Source organism: Zingiber officinale, chromosome 7B, assembly GCF_018446385.1.
Source record: "Zingiber officinale cultivar Zhangliang chromosome 7B, Zo_v1.1, whole genome shotgun sequence".
NCBI lineage: Eukaryota > Viridiplantae > Streptophyta > Magnoliopsida > Zingiberales > Zingiberaceae > Zingiber > Zingiber officinale.
In genome coordinates this window covers 57,486,796-57,508,394 of record NC_055999.1, presented here as the reverse complement: position 1 = coordinate 57,508,394, position 21,599 = coordinate 57,486,796, and the positions used below count along the sequence as shown (strand labels likewise).

The following is a 21,599-nucleotide window of genomic DNA, read 5'->3' as shown; positions in this document are numbered from 1 at the left end:
ATTGGTTTTATATAAAATTTCAACTTAAAATTGTTATATAAATGCAAATAAGCATATTTTTCTTTAAAAAAAAATTGATATATCATTTACTTGAATTAAAATTTATACAAGTAATTAGGATTAGCTTAGTAAGTGCATTACATGTCACTTTGTAAATACTAAAAGGAGTGTGATGAATCAGATGAAATCATTGGTTCTTGCAACATCCTTATAAGATCAACTTCATCCCAACACTCAAATCAAATAATTATCCCAAGACACGGTATTGATATTGATTTTTCCATGTGTCTATCAACATATCTCGATTCACCACTAGGACTTGGACTTAGACTAGCACAACTGGATCAGAAATGATATAGGTACTACTAAAAGGATAAACATGTCATTGAGCTTTGATATGATGGATTAGCATAAGATGCATCAAAGCTATAATAAGATGGTTGTAATGAATTTTAATCACAATCAATCAATTTTAACTAAACTCTCCCACATATCTTGATAATCATGACCTTCTTTTTGTCTACTACAAGGCTACACTTATATTGACATTGATACTAAATATTTCTATTTTCTAGCGCCATGATCATTATCTTGGGTGCATGTGTGTAACCTTGCTCAAATGTCCAAGGTTCTGGTGCTAGAGTGGAGGGAACAAAAGTTTCACAACCACCAAAGCACTGCAGCTATCATCACCTCCATTAATAATTCAACATCGCTATCATCATTTTAAACTTCTAATCGGACTGCAACATTAAAAGGGGATGGTGATTATCACTCTCATCATCTTCTTGATCATCAATTGCATAGAGTAGATTTTTCACTAATTCTCAGTTAGTCTTTTCCCTTAAAAGTAGGAGCTTTCCTTTTCCCTTTTTGTTTAGTACAAATTGTAGGATCATTGCCTTTACCTTAATTAGTGGATTTTGGTTGTGTTTCGGGTCAGGATGCTTGAGATCATCTAGGCCAAGATCTAGAAAATAAAAATTTTCAATCAAAAACTTCATCTTCCAACATTTCCTCTATCTTACATTTTTCCAATTTGCTAAGTAAGAAATTGAAATGGTCTTGGTAGATCGCTTGCTTCATCAAATAATAAATTCTTAGCCTCAATAGCACTCCACCAATCCATCATGAGATCATCCTTATTCTAAATGAATCCAATCAACTCTTATTCTTCTTTCTTTTCTGTTACGACTCTTAGTTGAAGATAAATATTATAATGAACATAGACTATCTTCTCCAAGTGATAGTAACAAAGATGATTTAGCACTTTTGTTTGAATTAGAAAGAAAATTGACCAATTACTTTCACAACCACGACGTCGTTTGCAAAAAAAAAAATTGTTCCATAATCTTTTTTAAAATTCGTGATTGATCCTCTATATTGTAACCATCATTCAACTATAAGATAAATAAGAACAAAATTAAAATAGTCTATATACATCAACAATAATTAATAATAAATTATTCTGGATTTACCTATATTCATTTTAATCTGCATGTATAATAATTTTTTGTGCCTCCCTACCTTCAATGGTGCTATGTATTAGGAGGTTTCCCAATCCTTGGAAATGAACATGGCCTTCAACCTAACATTTTTTTAGACAACAAGTTTAACAAGAGAGTGAATTACAAACCTTGTTGCTCCTAGTCATAGAATCTCCCCAACAATAACTTTCATCATCAACCCATGAACCAATTATGATTGAAAAGGTATTTTGTTAATGATTGCTCTCATTTCGCTACCTTCTTCACTTAAAAATGTCCGACATCATTACATCGATGCAATGTGTTGCGCATGGTGTCCAAAATAATATTAGATATTCGTACTCCAATAGTTCTCCAACCCTCTTAAAGTTGGCACTATTGTCTATGACCACTTGCACTATATGTTCTACAACAATCTCTTGAACTACATCATATATCAAGTGATATATATATATATATATATATATAAAGATACATCTCGATATATATAAGTTGTATCAATAGATTTATGAAATATCACCTTTCTATTACAATATCAGAAAATTGATAATGCATGTAGGTATTGTCCAGTTATCACACTTTAATGTAAACTTATAGAAGCCCAATTGCCTCTTGCACGATAGGATCCATGTGTTGAACTCCTCCACTTGTTTGTCAAAATACATACTAGCAATTTCATCTAGTTAAAGGTTGATACCAAGACTAGACTTTTGAATGTTAGATACCATGCTACATGCATTATTTGCTACATTAGGTGGAATTTGATTGAAATAAAATTTGGCAATACTTTAGCGATCGATTTCTTCTTCTCCCTTGTATATGCATCATCAATCCTAGTCTTATTCATTATCTTAGTCTAGGAATGCTAAGGGATCAATATCAACAATATCAATTGCACATTTTTGTTCTACGGAAGAAAAGAAGCAGATACCACCTTGTGATGACGTAACACGAACACATGCACTCCTTCTCAATGTTGATAGTTGAGTTACTTCCGCTAGTACTGATTGAACCACTTCCACTAGAATCAATTGTATCACCATGATATCACATATTTTGTTCATACTCATATTGAACTTCAAAGGCACGACTAGGAATTCTTAGCCATCTGGAATACTTTCACCATGACTTCAACTTCATCGTAGACAAGCTCTCCAAAGGTTCGTCTGTCAAAATCTTTACAGTATTGTTATTGTTTGTACTTTAATATTTTTCAGTACTATAAATTCTTAGTCATTTAGAGTACCTTCACCATGACTTCAACTTCATCATAAGCTCTCTAGAGGCTCGTCTATCAAAATCGTCACATTGTTGCTATTGTTTGTACTTTAATTTTTTTCCCATAATTTCCTTCTTTATTACACAACAAATTTCTAAGGAACTTTTGGGCACTTAGAAACATCCGCATATCCACTAGCAAGATGTTTTATGCATGGGACCCCACTGTCACGTCCAATCATATCATTGCGAATGAAATCGATTTTTAATCAACATGAATATCTCAGACTACTATTTTGGATCATTTGTCTACTCATTCATTATTCAAAAGTTAGTGTCAAAAAGATAAATAAATTCATAACAAATAAATATTCATAATTTATAGCATTAACAAAATTAAATATTAACTTATTCATATGAAGAATATTTAGCTTTAATAAAAATACTAAATAAATAAAATGAATATTTTTGTGCAAATAGATTATTTAAAACTTTAAATAACTATTAAATTGACATAATAAAATTTTCATTTAAAGTTTGTTACACTTATAAATATGAAGTTTAATAAGATTAAAAGTAAACACAAATATAACTAGTGGATGCTAGCATAACAATAACAACAACAACAACAAAACTTTTATCCCACTAAGTAGGGTCGTTTATATGAATTTCCTACGTCATTGGGCTCGATTCCCAATTTTATATATATATATATATATATATATATATATATAAATGAATTTTATCTTGTTTATCAACCAACTCTTCTTTGTCCTCCCTCTTCCTCGATGAATGTGTATATTTGTCATATCTCACCTTGCCTAACTAGAACATTTATTGATCGTTTAAGTACATATTCATATCATCTTAAACGTGTTTCTTAAACTTTTCCTTCAATAGGCCTATCCCCAACTTTCTTTCTAATATTATCATTTCTTATCTAATCCATCTTCATATGTGATGTGTGTGTGTCATGTATATGTTTTCGGTATTGTTTTGCATGCATTTGTTTCATTGCATGAGCATATTTTGCATACTTTCATATCTTTTGCATTGGTTTTACTTTTTTAGTTCAGAGTACTCTGTGTATTTTATTGACAAGACGTGAATTTGGAACTTAATTAGAGTCAAAGAAGCCTTGAAGTGTGCATTTTAGCATGGTGAACGGTCTAACTGTGTCCCCTAACACGGCCATGCACCACCCTTAGAGTTAGGCGAGTAGCAACGACAAGACTTCTAGAGAGAAACACGAGCAAGCCATGCTAGGGGCACGACCGTGCTTTTCTTTGTTGCTCACCAAGGAGACACAACATCCGACAGCGCCAGGGCGTGCTTCCCAACATGGTCGTGGCTTGGTGGCAAATTGGAAAGCTTTTGGAGCCTTAAAAGGACAAAGAGGGATCATGTTGAAGGAATCAAGGGGTTTCCTAGTAACAAGGAACCCACCCTAGGAAAAGGATTTCATCCATTGAAGAGTTTGGAGATCTTCCGAAGACGTCTATGCACACCATGACTAAGCCTTCTCTCTCTTTTCTTTTCGATTTGAGTTGTAGACTATTATTTTTCATGCCTTTGTGTCAAATCTCCATCTCCTGGAGTAGATTAACGAATTCTAGGATTACGGAATAGCCCGATGTATTATTGAGACTATTTTCTATTAATTTATCTCTTTTTATCACATGATGTGTTGATTCATGATCCAACTTTAGTATGCATACATGACTACAGTGCTAGCATGCATTTTCATACCATAGAGATGCGAGGAAGGACCGAGAGGTGAACCTAATTCTCCAATCTATAAATCTGAGACTTTAGGATTTGATCACAAAAGTAGTCTAAAACCTTTCGTTACATCATCAAACATATACTTACTTATCCCAATATACTCTACATAATCACCTTTCATTTCTAAAATTCTCCATAAAATTTCTCTAACTCTATAATAAATTTTTTCTAGATTAAAAAATATCATGTGTAAGTCTCTTCTCTTCTTGACAATTTTAAATTTGTCATCTAAGAAGATATATAGTTTCTATCATTGATCTTTCAAACATAAATTCAAATTAATTTTCGATCACTTGGGTCTCTTTTTTAAATTTTTTTAAATCAGTCTTTCTCAAAGTTTCATATTATGGTTCATTAGTTTAATACCCTTACAATTACACAATTTTCTACATCTCTTTTATAGGGAACTAGAGTAATTATCCTCCACTAATCGAGCATTTTCTTTATTTTTAATATCAGATTAAATAATTTCATAAATCATTCAATACCTTGCTAGTTACATTAATCCTACTTAAGATGCATAAGTGTTAATTACATTAATAGTTTCTTTTGCTATCGTTATCTTAAGAGTTATAATATTATCTCCCTAACTACTACTACTACATCATCTCTTAACGAACTATTTACAATAATTCCTACTATACTTTTTGCTTTATTTTTTCCTATATACCACAATTTAAAACATGAATATTATATCATCTTTGCTTTCTCTCATACTCATTGTCTCTTGTAAACTTAGAATATTAATTTTTCTCTTAATCATTGTATCTCTTACCTACATTATTTTCTTAGTGACCATTCATATGTTTCATGTTCCAAATCTAAGAGAAATAATATTCCTATAATATATATTCTTATCCAACATAGGATGTGATAATTTTTGCATATTTAATACAGCACCCAAGTTCTCATAGAGATATAATAGTCATTGCTAAGATATTGCAGTCGAACTTACAATGCGTTCCTTTCAGGAAACAACCTACCTAGCATTAGCGCATAATTTGATGGATCTACACATAATATTTGTCTATATTTTATGTTAGCTAGCAACCTAACACAATTCTCCTTTATCTGGGATTAAGACCGACCATGACAAAGTTTATTCGTCATAAGTGGAGTTTACTTTATCAAAGAATGTTAGCTAAAATTTCATAAGTGCTTACGTAAAAATGTAATTTTAAATGCTTCACTATAAGTTTTACAAGTACTATTATATAAAACTAAAATCATGGGATTGGATATAATAAATCATGATACAAAATATAATAATTTTATAGCCATATATAAAATTTCTTGATAATATTACAACGGTTAAATATATTTATATATAACTGCTATGTTATATGGAGCTGAATGTTGGGCTATGACTCGAGTACATGACCAGAAGATGAGAGTTGCAGAGATGAGGATGTTAAGGTGGATGTGTGGACATACAAGAATGAACAAAATAAGAAATGAGAGTATTAGAGAGAAAGTCGGAGTTGCATCTATTGAGAAAAAACTCTAAGAGACACGTTTAAGATGGTACGGGTATGTATTTAGACTGACCAATAAATGCTCCAGTTAGACAATGTGAAACTATGACAAACACGCATATTAAACGAAGAAGAGAAAAATCGTTAGCAACAATAAAACAAAATAAAATTTATTTAAGTATAGATGATATAGTAGGAGATAGAACTCAATGACATAAAAAAATCCATATAGCCAACCCCATCTAGTGGGATAAGACTTAGTTGTTGTTGTTGTATAATTTCAACTTTAAGATAAATAACTTCTCTTTTCCTTATCTCCTTCTCTAAAAGAAGCTAAGACTGTTGTAACGAAGTAAAGGTAGCATTTAAAAAACTATCAAAACTTCCTCTTTCTAAACTTTTGGATTTAATGCAAAAGTACACATATTCTTGTTCCACTTATTGTACTAGAGCTAAATATCAAATTGGGAACTGCACGAAAAAAACACTAGCTGAAATCTGGAGCCACATAGCTATTAAGCACCATGATCAAAATTCTAACTACAATTGTGGTACTCAATCGAGTAGGACAAAAACCAAGAGTATACATATATAAATATAAATTTAAAAAATATCGTGTATGTCAAATTTTATGAACTCATGTTGGAATAATTAAAATTTTATAATTATTAAAATATATAATTAATTTTAAAAATATTTGAAAGACAAGAAAGTAATTATTGGAATGAATAATTTAAAAAAATATATCAAAATTATCAAAAAAAAATTTAAAAGTAAATAAAAAATTATAAAAATTTTAGAAGGCATGATATTTAAGAATATTTTGAAAAAAAATAGATCATTTTAAATTCATGAAAAATTGTTAACATTATTAAAATTTTCAAAATTATTTTATTTATTAATTTTTAAACTTATTCAAAAATTCATAAAACTGTTTTAATTTAAAATTAATGTTAAATTTAATTGATTACCATTTAAATTAATCAAAATCATTTTAAATTACTTAAATACAATTTTTATAACTAAAATTATACTTAAAATTTTATTTTATTCATTCTCTTATCGGATAAAAAAATTATATTATTATAAATAATTATTAATAAACTGATATATAATAACTAATGAAAAAATAATTACTAATTTTTTTATTAATTACCTACAAATTTGATAACTAATGAGAAGTGAATATACATAACAAAAAATTTAATTAATTAAATTAATTTAAAAATAATATTTAAAATTAAATTGAAATAGTTTTTATTAATTAGTAATTAATTAATAAAATAATTAAATAATAAATTTTATGTTAATTAATAATATGATTAGCTAATTTAGGTGATTATATATAAGAAGAATTTAATTAATTCTTGATAACTATATATTTTAAATTATTTAAATAGTAGATTTTATATATAATCAGTTTATTAATTAATTATAATAATTTGAAAATTATTTAAACAGTAAATTATAAATATAAACAATTAATAATCCATTATAATAAAAATTAATTAGTTAATTATGCATTTATAAAAATAATTAACTAATTAATTTATATATAAGTATTATATAAATTATATAAACAGTTATATTTATATAATATTTTTATAATAAATGTAAAATCGTTATATTATTAATAGTAGTTATATAATATAATATGCAAACTATTATAAATAAAATACAACTGCTATATATATATATATATATATATAAACAATGATATATTATTTATATATATCAATTTTAACATAAATATAATTAAAACTATTATATAATTTAATTATTTTTCTATTCCTTACCTCTCATTCCTCTCTCAATTTCACAAGCAATGTTGGCGAGGTGATCACTCTCCAACAAACGCATCCAGCAATCACCTCCGGTCCCCTCTCTTCAACTACCTATTGTTGGTGCTCCGAAAAAGTTATTGTCACTTTGTTATTCTCGTCATAGCTCATCTTCTCCTCACTATTGCTTCTCCCTGTGGTGATATTTCTATTTCTCATCCGTTTTGTGATCCCGATTGATCTTTTCACGTGATCTATAGAATTTTATTCCTAGATAGGTTGGTTCATCTTGGCACTATATGGCATTCTCAACATGTTAATAGAGATTTTGGTTTGTTCATATGTATTGGTCAAAATATACAATGCAATTTGTCCGCTCCTAATATCAAATGAAATCACAAACCAAATCAAGGCACCAATTGTGCAAGTATTGGATACAATGCAAGTGTACATTTAAATTTGATTAGAGTCTGAATTACATAATTTTGCAGGCACATCAAGAACTATCTTCGAAAAGACAATAACCAAAAGAGAAATGGTAAACAAGACCTGCATTAAGTGAGTCAAAACAAAGTTCTTAACATGGATTATTTGAAAATAATAAAGGTTTTAATCAAAATATCTGGTGTGATCTGATACATTAAACAGCATAAGATTCCTTGCAAGTTACAAAATCTAGTGCTAATAAGTTGAACCCAAGAAAGCAAAATGTAGTCAGACTCGGTTTGCCTAATGACAATCAAATATATGTAAAATTCACCTGAACATATGAATCAGCAGCAGGAACCATGTGCAGATTTTCTGATCCAACAAAAGCTGGAAACATAGAGAAAATTGAAAATAAATTACTTTCTAGAGTTTCATTGCCAATTCAATAGAACAATTCCTACTATCTGGGGAAAATACAAGTTTTAATAAACAGTTAAACAAGCCAAGGCAAATGTTCAAAATTTCAGAAAAAGAATGTAAGCCATAGTTTTTCTCAGAATTCCCACGACTTCTCTAAGCCTATTTAATCAACCTAATTTAAGACAAGATCCACATGAAATCTGACTCGAATGAAGCCAAGGAATCTAACCATCTAGTATACAAACAACCTCAAATTTCTATCCACCTATTTCACCAAAAATAGCCCAACTGAGCAGAGATGTGTAGTCAATTCTTGGTTCTGAGAAGTTCAACATATAAATTGAAGATCTAAAATAAAATCACTCTGCCTTGCTAATCAGATTAGAAGAGAAGAAAACAGTGGCTATTAGAGAATGTAGATGTGGAATGACAACATGATCTCGTGACCTGAGCTGACTTTGTTAGCACCCTCATCATTGATTCTACCAAAGTAAATATATTTCAGTTAAGACATTGCTAACTGAGAAGAATCCCAAAATGATGTAGATAAATAAACCCCACTGCCATGTCTTCAAAAGACACAGTTAGATACTAATATCGCAAATGAAAGAACAAGTGATGACAAACTACAACCAACTAGGCTTATAACAACTTCGGGTTGCTTCTAACAAAGTCAAACTCCAAAGTAAACCATTTTGCATGGTACAGACTGACAGATAATTAGTTCCAACAAATAATGAAATTTTGATAACAGTAACAAACATAATTAGGCAGAAGTTTTTCGATGTTGATTTCAGTAACTATGCCAATTTCAATAACAAGACTCAACAGTACCCTCTCAGCATCAAACTGTCCTGACACTCGAAAAAGGGAAGCCAACATGGTTTTGGATTTTGATCCCCAGCTATTTAGTTGCTTTTTACCAAAACAAAAATGTTACTCGGAATATGAGTTATAATTTCTATTAAATAACTGAAAAAGATACAAACAAGCATCTCAACTCTCTAACATGCTTTACTAGTAAAGAGTATCCCAACTGAGGTCTTATTAGGATTCTACAAATATGGTAATACCAGAATGAGTGTTTTGCTGTCAAAGGGAACAAAGATTTTCATAGTTGCTTTGTGAGATCAACACTAAATTATTCTTAAATCCAATGCAGCTCCCGAGACATTTGAAATTTGAATCGGTTAATCAACATGTACAGTGATATATCTTGGGCAACAACCAAAATGTTGGACTAGTATAAACAGATTAGAATGGGTACGAGTATTGATGCATAGTCTCAGATCTGATTTGATATCATCCAAGTATGTGTCAGAACTATAGCAGTTGGAACTTGGAAGACTAAGTACAACTAACTTAAGTCATGGGTTTGAGATGAACTTCATTGAATTATGTAAACTTAATATTTTGTTGCATGCACTATACAATTATACTTATAATATACAGTTATTGTCATGTACAAGTCATTGTATGTTTAATTGAGCAATTACATGGAATGAGATCTAAGTTAGGTTTCATCAGGTTTTAAATGAGTTAAATTAGATTTATAGGGTTTAAGTTTGTTTAACTTGATAAAGGCTAAAACAAAATGGCAATATATGGAAGAAACATGTCAATATATGTGACATATGAAACAGTTGGTTTCTATTTCAGTGTACAGATGAAGATGAATGCAACACCAATGCAGACTAGCATGGAACCAAGTTTTAAATTATACTTTTAACACCCATATAACTAAAAAAACGTGAATCAAGTAAACTACATCATGAAAAAGCAAGGTAAAAAATTCAATTTTATTTTTGGTCTAAACTAAAAGTTGCTATTTTGTAGAACCAGATTGTAGACTCTTTAACAAATTTACATAATCATAGAAATAAAATAATTTCAGCTCTTCTATGTTTCAACCATTGGAATAAAGTTGAATATTGTTCAAAATATGAGTTTGATTGTAGGGCATTGCCTATTTTGAAGAACACCATCCATAAAACATGCCTAGATCATAAAATAGAAGTAGCTGATATTAATAATTGAAAAGGAGACATATTTAAGAATTTGTTTTTCTACCCTTAGCCTTTAAACCATGTAGTCATATATGCTCTAAGCAACACTTGGCCAACTTTTTTTTCAACATGTGTCATCAATCACACATGAGTAGAAAAATTCGATGGTGTAGATAGAGGATATAGATGGGTTCATGATGTAGTGCCTTCACATAGAAATCACATAGTCGTGACGCGTAGTTCCTTATTGCCAAGATCACACTTCTCATGCGGAACGAGTGAGTGTTCATGCCTTCAATTGGACAACACTCCTTGGTGTGGCATGAAATATTTTGAAAAAGATTGCTTTGCATAAGCAAGCCACAAAGAAAGTCAACACAACCTACTTGACCCCATCACTAAGATAACCAAGCCCTTTTCCTCCTTAGCTCTCAATCATCTTCCACTACTCTTGCATCATCTCCAAGAAGACTAACTTGAGTTTCTTTAATAGAAATCGTCCCATAGAAGTCGTCCCCTACTAACCATAATTCATTGTCACCATCATTCCTAGGAAGATTCACAAGAAACTAGCATATTAGAAGCCCTCACGCCCACAAAATGGGGCAACATTGCGGTTAGAGAAAAAAATTCAATACCTATTGAGTCTAACCTTTAGCAAAGAAGAGCTGGATTTTATAGCTATTAATGCAACAATCACATACATTCGATTCTACTATGACAATTGGGACCGAATCTCTAGTTTTATAAGTTCATCAATTGTAAATTCCAGAGCTTCACACTGCATAAGTAGAGATAGAGAGACTCTAACAAATCTTAGCTCATGCTGTGAGTGTTGGTGCAATCAACCTATGGTTAAGGTTGATCAAGTTCGAATTAGGTTTCGATATTTGATCAATATGTTTGAGCGAGATGAAGTCAAGATTGACAATATACTTAACCGTCAAAAAGTCCAAGTAGATCACGGTTGATTGGACACTTGTTAGTTAGAAGTCAAATTGAGAATTAGCAAGGGAAAGGTCTGAATGGGTCATGGTTGACTGGACTTGACAGTTGAAAATTCAACAGGAAGTTGACAAGAGAGAAATTCAAGTAGGTCATAGTTGACTGGACAATTTTAGTGATGGAAGTCCTAACAAGTTATAAAGAATCGAATGTTAGACATATAAGTGGAAATCCTAATAGGTCATAGAAAATCAGAAGTTAAGCATGTGAACGGAAGTTGGACTCATGATACAAGTCCTAATAGGTCACGGAGGATTGCATGTTGGGCATGTAAAGGGAAGTCTTGACAGATCATAGAGGACTGAATATCGGTCATGTAACAGAAATCTAAGCAGGTTATGGAGGACTGGATGTTTAGCAAGAAATGAAATCCTAGGAAGTCAAGGGTGAGTGGATGCTAGGCCAGGTTGAAAGTGCTAGAGAAGAAGATTCTAGGCAATGAAAGTCTTAAAAAAAGTCGAGGTCAACCTATCATAAGCATACGAGGAAGCCTCGGAGACTTGGGATCTCTTAGCATAAGAGAATTCGGTGTGAATAATGGTTTTAGCACTATGAACAGTATTTTTGGCACTTCAACTGACACAGTCGTACTAATCGACTAGCACACCTAAAACCATAAGTTGATTTATGATTTTTGCATTAGTCAAATGTTAAGAACAAAGTAATCAACTAACGCAACTAAAACCACAAATTGGTTTATGATTTTGAATAAACCCCCAACTTCACGGTTTTGCACAGAAAGTTTATTAGTCGATTATGGCAGTTGACTAACTTGAATTCTGAGAGAACTAAATCTTCGAGTCGACTAGGCCAATCGACTAGGAAGAGTGTTAGTCAACTGATATACACTTTCCAACAAGTATTAATACAGATTTGAATGTCCAAAAGTATTCAATGGTCAATTAATCACCAAATAAAGCAATCAGTAGACTAGTGGGATGCAAGCAGTCAACTAATGCCTAGAAATTTCGAAGGATACCTGCTCGATTTGAATGATGATATAAAGCTTCAAGAGACTTCATCTTCCATAAAGAACTCCGACAAAACAACTTTCATTCACCTGTGTTTTGTGCAAGAAGAAAGTTTTGGTTCTCAAAAGATTTTCTTGTATTTTACATTACTACTCCTGCTTTGAAAAGTTATTTGGCAAGGAGAAAAATAGTGGTGTTTTCGGCGGACTCTAGGATCATGGAGTAGCAACCTAAAAGTTATAAACCACGTAAAATCAAGCTTCAAGAGACTTCATCTTCCATAAAGAACTCCGACAAAACAACTTTCATTCACCTGTGTTTTGTGCAAGAAGAAAGTTTTGGTTCTCAAAAGATTTTCTTGTATTTTACATTACTACTCCTGCTTTGAAAAGTTATTTGGCAAGGAGAAAAATAGTGGTGTTTTCGGCGGACTCTAGGATCATGGAGTAGCAACCTAAAAGTTATAAACCACGTAAAATCAAGGTGTTTCTACTATTGTGGTTTCTACTATCGGCTTTGAGACATTAATGTGATAGATATTCCTCATGCTTCATCAAATCTAGTCAATACCCAGATAGAAACTTTCCCTGCTCACCAAAATGAACCCACAATCCCATACCTTGACTCATCACCAAAATGAACCCATGATCCCATACCTTGACTCATCTACAGAAATGTGCGAACTTCCAATAGCACCCCCATCCCTGCTCACCAAAATGAACCCCTAGTCCCATACCTTGACTCATCACCAAAATGAACCCATGACCCCATACCTTGACTCATCTACAGAAATGTGTGAACTTACACACACACAAACACAAAAACAAACATTTCTACTTCTCCAACAGTTATTCAGCCAAACAAAATTCCAAGTCTCCCTAGTCTTTTTGTTCCCTAAACACTACTCAATCCAAAAACAACAAAACCCTTAACACCTATCCTATAAGGAAACAAAGCTAAAGGAGATAGAGCACCAAGTACCTCATGAGCAAATCCAAGAATCAAAATCGGACTCAAGATCAAAAAAAAAAAATACAAGGCAACCCTAATCAAAATAGCGTCTTCTGAATAATGTTGTAAATGAACGAATTAGTGCATAAGCAATCTATAACTTTATATTGATTCAGTATAGCACAAGGTCAATTAAATAAACAAACTTGAACTTATTAACTAAATGAATAACCTTGAATACATTTGTGTTCAACTCGTTAATGTTCATGACTAGAGATTGTGAACTATTCGTGTGTCCACAAACGAAGTTTGACAAGCTTAAAAATGTAAAAGTTTCAGATAATCAAATAAGCTTGAATTGAGAGTTCGATAATAAACAAACCAAACTCAAGCGTGTAAAAAGGAAATCAAGCATGAACAACCATTTTAATGGCTTCGTTCATTTTAAGCTCAGCTTGGCTTGACTGTTACCTTATCAAGCAAACTTGAACACCACAAAGTTTGGCTCGATTTAGCTCATTTGCATGCTTAATCAAGGGCTATATGACAAATCAAGTGTTTTGTGGCAAGTTTGGACTAAACATGGATTCTTATATTTATACATGAAGCTCTCACAATATTGAAATGGAAGGCTACGATTGTAGAAAGATCCAATTACTAGAGAAGATTGAAACCTACCATCTTGAAAGTGCTTTGTAGGCTACAAATGTGTCATTACAATTAAATATAAAGAAGATGGAAATGTTGATTGGTTCACGACTCGACTAATTGCAAAAGTATTCACACAATCCTATAGAATCAATTATGAAGAAACTCACTCCTGTAGCTAAATTGAAGATAGTTTAAATTCTCCTATCTGGTCACAAATCTAGACTGCTCACTCCATTAATATCAAAAAATGTTTTCCTCAACAAAGACCTAGCAGAAAAAGTTTACATGGGCATCCCTCCTAAATGAGTCACAAGTATGTAGGTTGAAACGATCATTATATGAATTTAAATAATTCACAAGAGCCTAGTTTGACAATTTACCAAAGTAATCAAGTAGCAGTATGGTTATAAACAATGCCATGGGATCACTTGTTAAACTTTCACCTCAAGGGAGAATTGTTGACCTTATTATATATGTGGATGACATTATTCAAACAGAAATCATATGCAAAGATAAGCATACCAAAGAATTCAAAATTAAAATTTAAGAAGCTTCAGGCATTTTCTTGGAATGAAATAACTCAGTCAAAAGTAGGGATCTTAGTCTCTCAACAAAATATGTTTTGGCCCTTCTGAGAATAACTGATGGTCAGATGCAAACCAACAAAGACTCCCATGGACTCAATAATCAAACTATGAACAAAAGAGGATTGTGCACCAGTTGATAATGACAAATAGCAAAGACTCGTGGAAAAAATCATATTTGCTTCACACAAGACCCGCAAGATCCGGCATTGGCTATTTGATTAATATAGTGAGTCAATTCATGAATAATCAAGATATGGAGGCAGTTTATAGGATGCTCAGATATTTAAAACTAACATGAGGAAAGGAAAGGGCTTTGTATTTTAGAAAATAGATATATATACTGACTAGGCAAGATCAATAGTAGAACGAAAATCACTTCTAGGTATTACACATATGTATTGTTAAATGTTGATTTTTATATAGAAAAAAATCAAATATTAATAATAAATTAGCCGATAAAATATCAAATTAAGTTTTCCAAAAATTTTGAATCGACAAAATAGATTGAGTCGGACATTAGAAATGAAACTTAGACATCAAGTTGAATTCGGATTGAGTTCGGATTAAATTCATAAGATAGGCGCAGGGATTACGATTACGTAGATTCAAACTGGGGTCCATTTGCGTTTGATTTGGCCAATTTATGGCCAAACCAAATTTTAAATAGATTAAACTAGTTCAATCAATTTAAAACCCTCACCATTCACACCACCTCTCCTCTTCTTCTGTCCACACACCAGCTTCCCATCTCCTTTCTCCTCCTTTTTATTCTCCCCTTCTTCTTCCAGCATCAGAAGATTGCAGCTGTTCCTCCCTATTCCTGTATTCTTCCCAGCAGCAACTCTTGCTTTTACTCTCCTTCCAGCCAACAGCAAGTCCAGCATCTCACCAGCAACGACTTCTCCTCCTCAATTCCAGCCTCCAGCAACAGCAAGCAAATCTTATTTCCTTTATTTTTTCCTTTTCCAGCAACACAGTTTTTCCTTTCGTCCTTTTTCTAGCAACACCAATACAGCAGCTTTCTTTCTTCTTCCAGCCAAAAACAGCTATCCACTTCTTCCTTGTCTTTTTCTATCCCACCAGCAGAATAGCTTCTTCCTGTTTATTTTCCAGCAAGAAGCCAGCATCATCTACTCTTCCGGCCAACAGCAGCAGCAGCTCCACCAGCTGCTTCTTCCAGCTAGCAACCATGCCTCTCCTCCCCTCCACGCACTCAGTGCAGGACAAGCAATAAACTTTTCTTCTGCTCAGATTTGGTTTATTCTTGGCTGGAAATTTCAATTAAACTTTATGGTTTGAGAAATCCTACAAATTGTGTAGCAGTAATGTTGCTGAATGGACTTTTATTTCGGGGGAGATAGATAGGAATTTGTTTTAGTGACCTTAGAAGATTACTGGATCCTTTTGCATCCTAAACAACTTATGCTAATGTTGTTCATACCAGTTCATATGGTGTAAACTATTGTAGTAAGTCGTGTTTAGTGATGTTATGGGTTATTAGAAGTGAGATTAAGGTTGCTAGGATGCTTGGTATAGGAAAAATAAATGGTTGATTTGGAGTAATTACGATTTGTAGCATAGGTTTGAATGAAACATTTATATTGTTTCATTGATTGGGGAAAGGCGAAAGATTTTAAATTTAGAATCTCATTTTTAGGTTGACATTATCTAGAATTTGATAACTAAATAAAGTTGGCATACAATAGTACGAGGTATCATGTAGAAATTGGAAATATATTGAGGTAGCAACATTAAAATTTGGTCAAATGACTTCGAAATTCAGTAAATTTTATGTTCTAATAATATTATCATTATTAGATATTTATTTTGAGTTCTAAGTTATTTTCATATTATATTTGTAGATAAGAGTTCGAGTGTTGCTACTTGGAGTTCCGAGCTTTTAGCTATATATAAAGGTGAGTAAATCTATCCTTTAACTTGCATATATATATGTCCTTGTGCATGAATGAATAGATAAAATGGATTATATATGCTTGTATAACTACTTTTGAAAAATAGGATTAAAATAATATTTAAAAATAGTAAAATGGATTTTAAAATAATTAAAGTATTATGGAATAAATAATTGATATCCTTTTATATTCACATGGGAATTAAGATGGCTATTGTAAAAATTAAAATGAATTTCTAAATTACTCTTCAGTTGATACTAGCTATATATTACTTGACCTTCTATGTTATTTGATGATTTATATGAAGCTACTTGTACTTTCATATTGTGTAACTCATATTTGCGAACCCTATATGATACATCAATAAATTAGCATAATTTATACTAAAAAGTTAGTTTAGGTTATTTGTTCAAACTAACTAATAAGATGTGAAACTAGAATAAAATAATTGTAATAAAAAGAATTCCAGTAAAAGAATAAAAATATTAAATGGCACTATACAGATGTAGTAACGAATAATCGCCGGTGGTCAAGGTTTAAAATCTCATACCATGCCGGATGGCACGAGCAAAATTTGTTGTTCCTCCTGCCAACCATCATCGGCACCATGGACAACCGTGATCCCACAATGATCTCTACAGGGTCGCAGGGATGTCGCGATCCCGCGGGTCGTGGGGGAGCCGCGATCCATGGGTTGTGGGGGTGCCACAATCTCATAGGTCGCATGGGCGTCGCAATCTCACGGCTCACATTTTCTTTTTACAAAAAAAAATATTGTATTTTGTATTCTCGTATTTTTATTTTTTTAATATTTAAGTTAAAATTTTCATTTTAAAACCGAAACTATATCGACACAATATGATACCGAAACCGCATCATTGCGGTTATAAACCGAAACTTCACTATTTATTTGTGCGCTGCCGATATATTATTGTATATCACCGGTAAGTGGGTTTTTATCTTCTATGTCAAATAACTTATTACATTCTGAGAATACTGGCTCTAATAATTTATTTTTTAGTGAATTTGCTGATAGTTGATTTTTACTAGACTTATATCATTAGTTGTAGCAAAAAATGATTACGCTCACCCCAGGTATCCCTCACAGTCCATCCTCTGGTTATGTGAAGGGAGGTAAATCACAGAATCAGCTTATAGCCGACCGTCAAATTGGCTAGGAGGTTTCCCTAAGGGCATGTGCCCTCCGAGAATTGATCCCTTGCCCCATTGTAGCAAGTCTGTCACCCTCTAACGAACTGGGCATCATGAGTATTTTTTTTTTTGAATAAGTGGCTGAGACCCTCTTTTAATACTCTATTGCACCATGAAGCTTGATCTTGTACATAACTTCCTCAAGATTCAAAATTTAACTTGAGAAAATATGTGTGATATAACTAAAAGTTGTGCATATGAAGTGTGCAAACTGTCTCTAGTATGTACTACCATGAAAAATTGTGAATATTATACAGCTGTAGGTATAATCGAATTCTAGATGTACAAGGATAAATAAAATTTTTCTCTAGCTTCACTCACTTCAAGTTATAGGTTAATCTTGGAATTAGTTGATGCCACAAATAAAGATAGAAAATTGTCCTTTGAGTAATCAATACCATACAAGTGCATTTCTATTTAACAAGCACACCTCAATGATCATGCGCATAAACTTCTTGTTGTATTTGCTTAATCTATTTTTCTTAAATTATCCCTTACAGAAATAAGTTAATAATAATGGCAATTTTCTGTCAAACAACAAACCAAATCATATCAATTGGAAAATTAGCAGTTAATTTTAAACTACTTAAATTCCTGCAACTATGTTGGCTTACCAGATAGTATCTGTGTGCCCATCAACTTTGTAAACAGAAACATTCCGAGCCCACAAGCAAAAGCCACAAAAAGTAGCATAGATATCTGATGTTGTACTATTTTTCTATCCTGCAACAATAATATTCAATTATCAACTGATGCTTTACAGTGAAAGAAACCAAAAGAGGGGAGGGGGGAGGCATGGAATCTTCCACAAACATACAATGCAAGTGTTATGGTGGAAATTGATAAAACTTTTATGTAATTTGGTTTCAATGGTATGCCAAAACATAAGTTGAGCATATACAAGACAAGTAAATAATCCAACCTATAATAACTGGTAAACAATAGATATTTCGATTGGATCATTAATTAACTAATAGATTATGCTTAAGTAGGGAGCTGCTTAAGTAGGGAGCTAAATTAAATATTTAAATGGACATGTTTGCACTTTTCTTGTAGTTTATTCACTATTCATGCTTATTGGACTGTGAGAGAGGATGTTTAACAATAAATCAAGAAATTGTGTAACTTCCACTAGATTGTTAGGGTGAAGTATAGTCCAAAGGAACCATTGACATGCATTAATCAATTATTCAGATAATATAAAAGTGATCACGGTATTGATCAATGCTTAATTAGAGTTTGTTTTTTAATAAGTAAAATAGTATAGCACAAATTAAGAGTACAAGAGGCCCTTTAGGAGTTGCTTATGTCCGACATAGTGTTAGATCCGAATATCCTCCCAAAGACCGATATATATAAATTTGCACACTCCTAGAAATTTTCTCACTGTCTAATTATCCCTCACCAAAGAAACTACTATTTCTAGCCCTCCATGCATAATGTATCATAGAAGACAAGGCAAGTTGACGAACCTTTATCAACATTATGCTCCCATGATAATGCCTTCCAAAAACTCGCATCATCTGCTGATATATGGACATCTCCTATCACATGTGAAGTCAGTCTCTAATCTGCCTCCTATAACTCTGCTGTAAGGGGCATCCAAAGAATAGATGTTCCTGTGTCTCCGGCACCTGTCTACAAAATGTGCACTGACGATCCTGCATGTACTCCTTTTTGTCTCTAGTGGGAATATGTTTCTATGCCAGCATATAGAGGGTAACTGTGTGACTTGGCTGTACATAGATCTTCCACATTGTCCGGACCATGGCTTCTTAGGACTATGATGCCTAAAGAAGTCATATGCTCGAACACATCGTCATCCCTAGCAAACCAATTTGCTAGCCTCTGTCCAACGACCTCCAGCAACCGATGAAAAAGATCTCGTATTTGCAACACACGCTTAATCAGAGGAGAATCTGTGTGGGTTGCTTTCCAGGTCCATACATCTGCATGCCTTAAGTAAGTATGGTGGATCCACTTTATCCAAAGTGCATCCTCTTTAGCTTGTATCTGCCATAGTACTTTAGCCAAGATGGCTAAATTCCATGCACGCAAGTCTCGAAACTCCAAGCCGCCTTCATCTTTGGGTCTGCACATATCTGCCCATGACACTGGTGGGTGTTTAGAAGTGCAGATGAAAGACATGCAAATGTTGTAAATGCGATCAATAATACCCAAGGGTATTGGCAGAATAAATAACCAAAAGCACTCCACTCCCTTAAGCACTAAGGTGATAACTTGCACCTTGCCAGCATATCATAGTGTCTTTTATGACCAAGCATTCATCCATCGAATCAGAGAATCAAGCAGGGGATATAATCTGAGATCTGAAGATGCTCAGCAACAAGTGGGATCTTGAGATATCTGAAAGGCATGGAACCCTCCTGAAAGCCCGTAATGGAAAGCATCCGTCAACGTGTCATCTCATCAACTCCAGCAAGGAAAATACATGACTTCAATCTATTAACATGAAGTCTTGTTGTCCCTCCAAACTCCTATAAGCAGGTGGACAGTGTGTATGTTGCATCACACCTACTAAAAAGGAGTAGATTATCCACATAAGCCAAGTGAGTCAATCTAAGGTGAGCAAACCGTGGGTGAAACCTGAAGCCCTCTTTGAGAGTGCACTATTGTATCTACCTCGCAAAGATCTCAACATTTATACCAAATAAGTAAGGCAATAATGGATCCCCTTGGCAGTCCTCTGGCCCCTCTAAAAAGTCCAAAGGTTCCACTATTAATGGCTAACGAGAATGAGGTAATTGTCACACATTCCACAATCCATGCCATAAACCACTAGGAAAATTCAGTCCAATAAGAGCCTCATGTAAGAGATCCTAGTACACTGAATCAAACGTCTTTTGAAGGTCAATCTTCATAATGAATTTGGGAGAGATATGTTTCTTGTTGTATCTTTGAAAGAGCTCAATGCATAATTATAGTTGATATATAGAAACCATTTTTTGCAATTTCACACAATGCTATTAGGTTGTTAAATTGATTTCAAATTGATTATATTAGGGATTTCAATGATTAATCAAATAATTTATATTTTCGCATTAGGAATTTCAAAATCAACAATCAGATTTCAATTGTATCTTTAAAATAAATATTATTCTTAAATATGAATTTGTTGTCATATTAAATAAAAAAAATTTGTGTATATTATTTGCAAATGATATTGTATATTAATTGACAAGAATGAAGATAAATAAAGTTTGAAAATTGAAATTATGGAGAAAAACTTTAGAAACTAAGATTTGGTTTACTTGGGGAGAAAATAAGAGGGGCGGAGAAAGAAGAGGTAAAGGAACACAAAGTGAGAACAAATCATTCTAAAAAACTTTGAAACTAAAAATTGGTTTACCTTTGCAGAAAAATAAAGGAGGTAGATGGAAAGGATCACACTGTTGTACAGGGATCATGAATCATGGATATTTTTGTACTATTTTCCCATCCTCTTTTCCTTTTTCTCCTAGTGATCCACACAAATGAATCAAGTCTAAAGCTTTTAAGTAGAAGAATGCAATATTAAACATATAATTTCATTGACAAGAAAAGAAAATAGCATGAATAGTTAAAAGATGGCATTGATGGAATTATTAACATGGTTTAAAATTTCGAACCATATCAAAATTTCAATTTATGACCAGAAGGATATAGTCTTGATATCGTATCATAGTATGCCGATACAGTTTCGGCATT

General features: G+C 32.6%; 1 protein-coding gene across 10 annotated transcripts in view; it reads right to left on the bottom strand.

Moving 5' to 3' along the window:
- Positions 1-21,599, bottom strand: part of LOC122005767 (protein DETOXIFICATION 46, chloroplastic-like) — a 124,398-nt gene that overhangs the window by 79,014 nt on the left and 23,785 nt on the right. For 6 of the 10 annotated variants that reach the window (XR_006118533.1, XR_006118534.1, XM_042560955.1 and 3 more), the window contains 2 exons: positions 18,506-18,614; positions 8,507-8,562 (listed from right to left, as the gene is read on the bottom strand). Coding sequence is in view for 8 of the 10 variants with exons in the window: in XM_042560955.1 (XP_042416889.1) it covers positions 8,507-8,562; positions 18,506-18,614 (165 nt within the window). In the remaining 2 variants the exon portion in view is untranslated. Of the gene's footprint in view, positions 1-8,506; positions 8,563-18,505; positions 18,615-19,363; positions 19,994-21,261; positions 21,370-21,599 lie in introns of all 10 variants that reach the window. The other 4 variants (XM_042560958.1, XM_042560961.1, XM_042560959.1 and 1 more) reach the window with 2 other exon arrangements.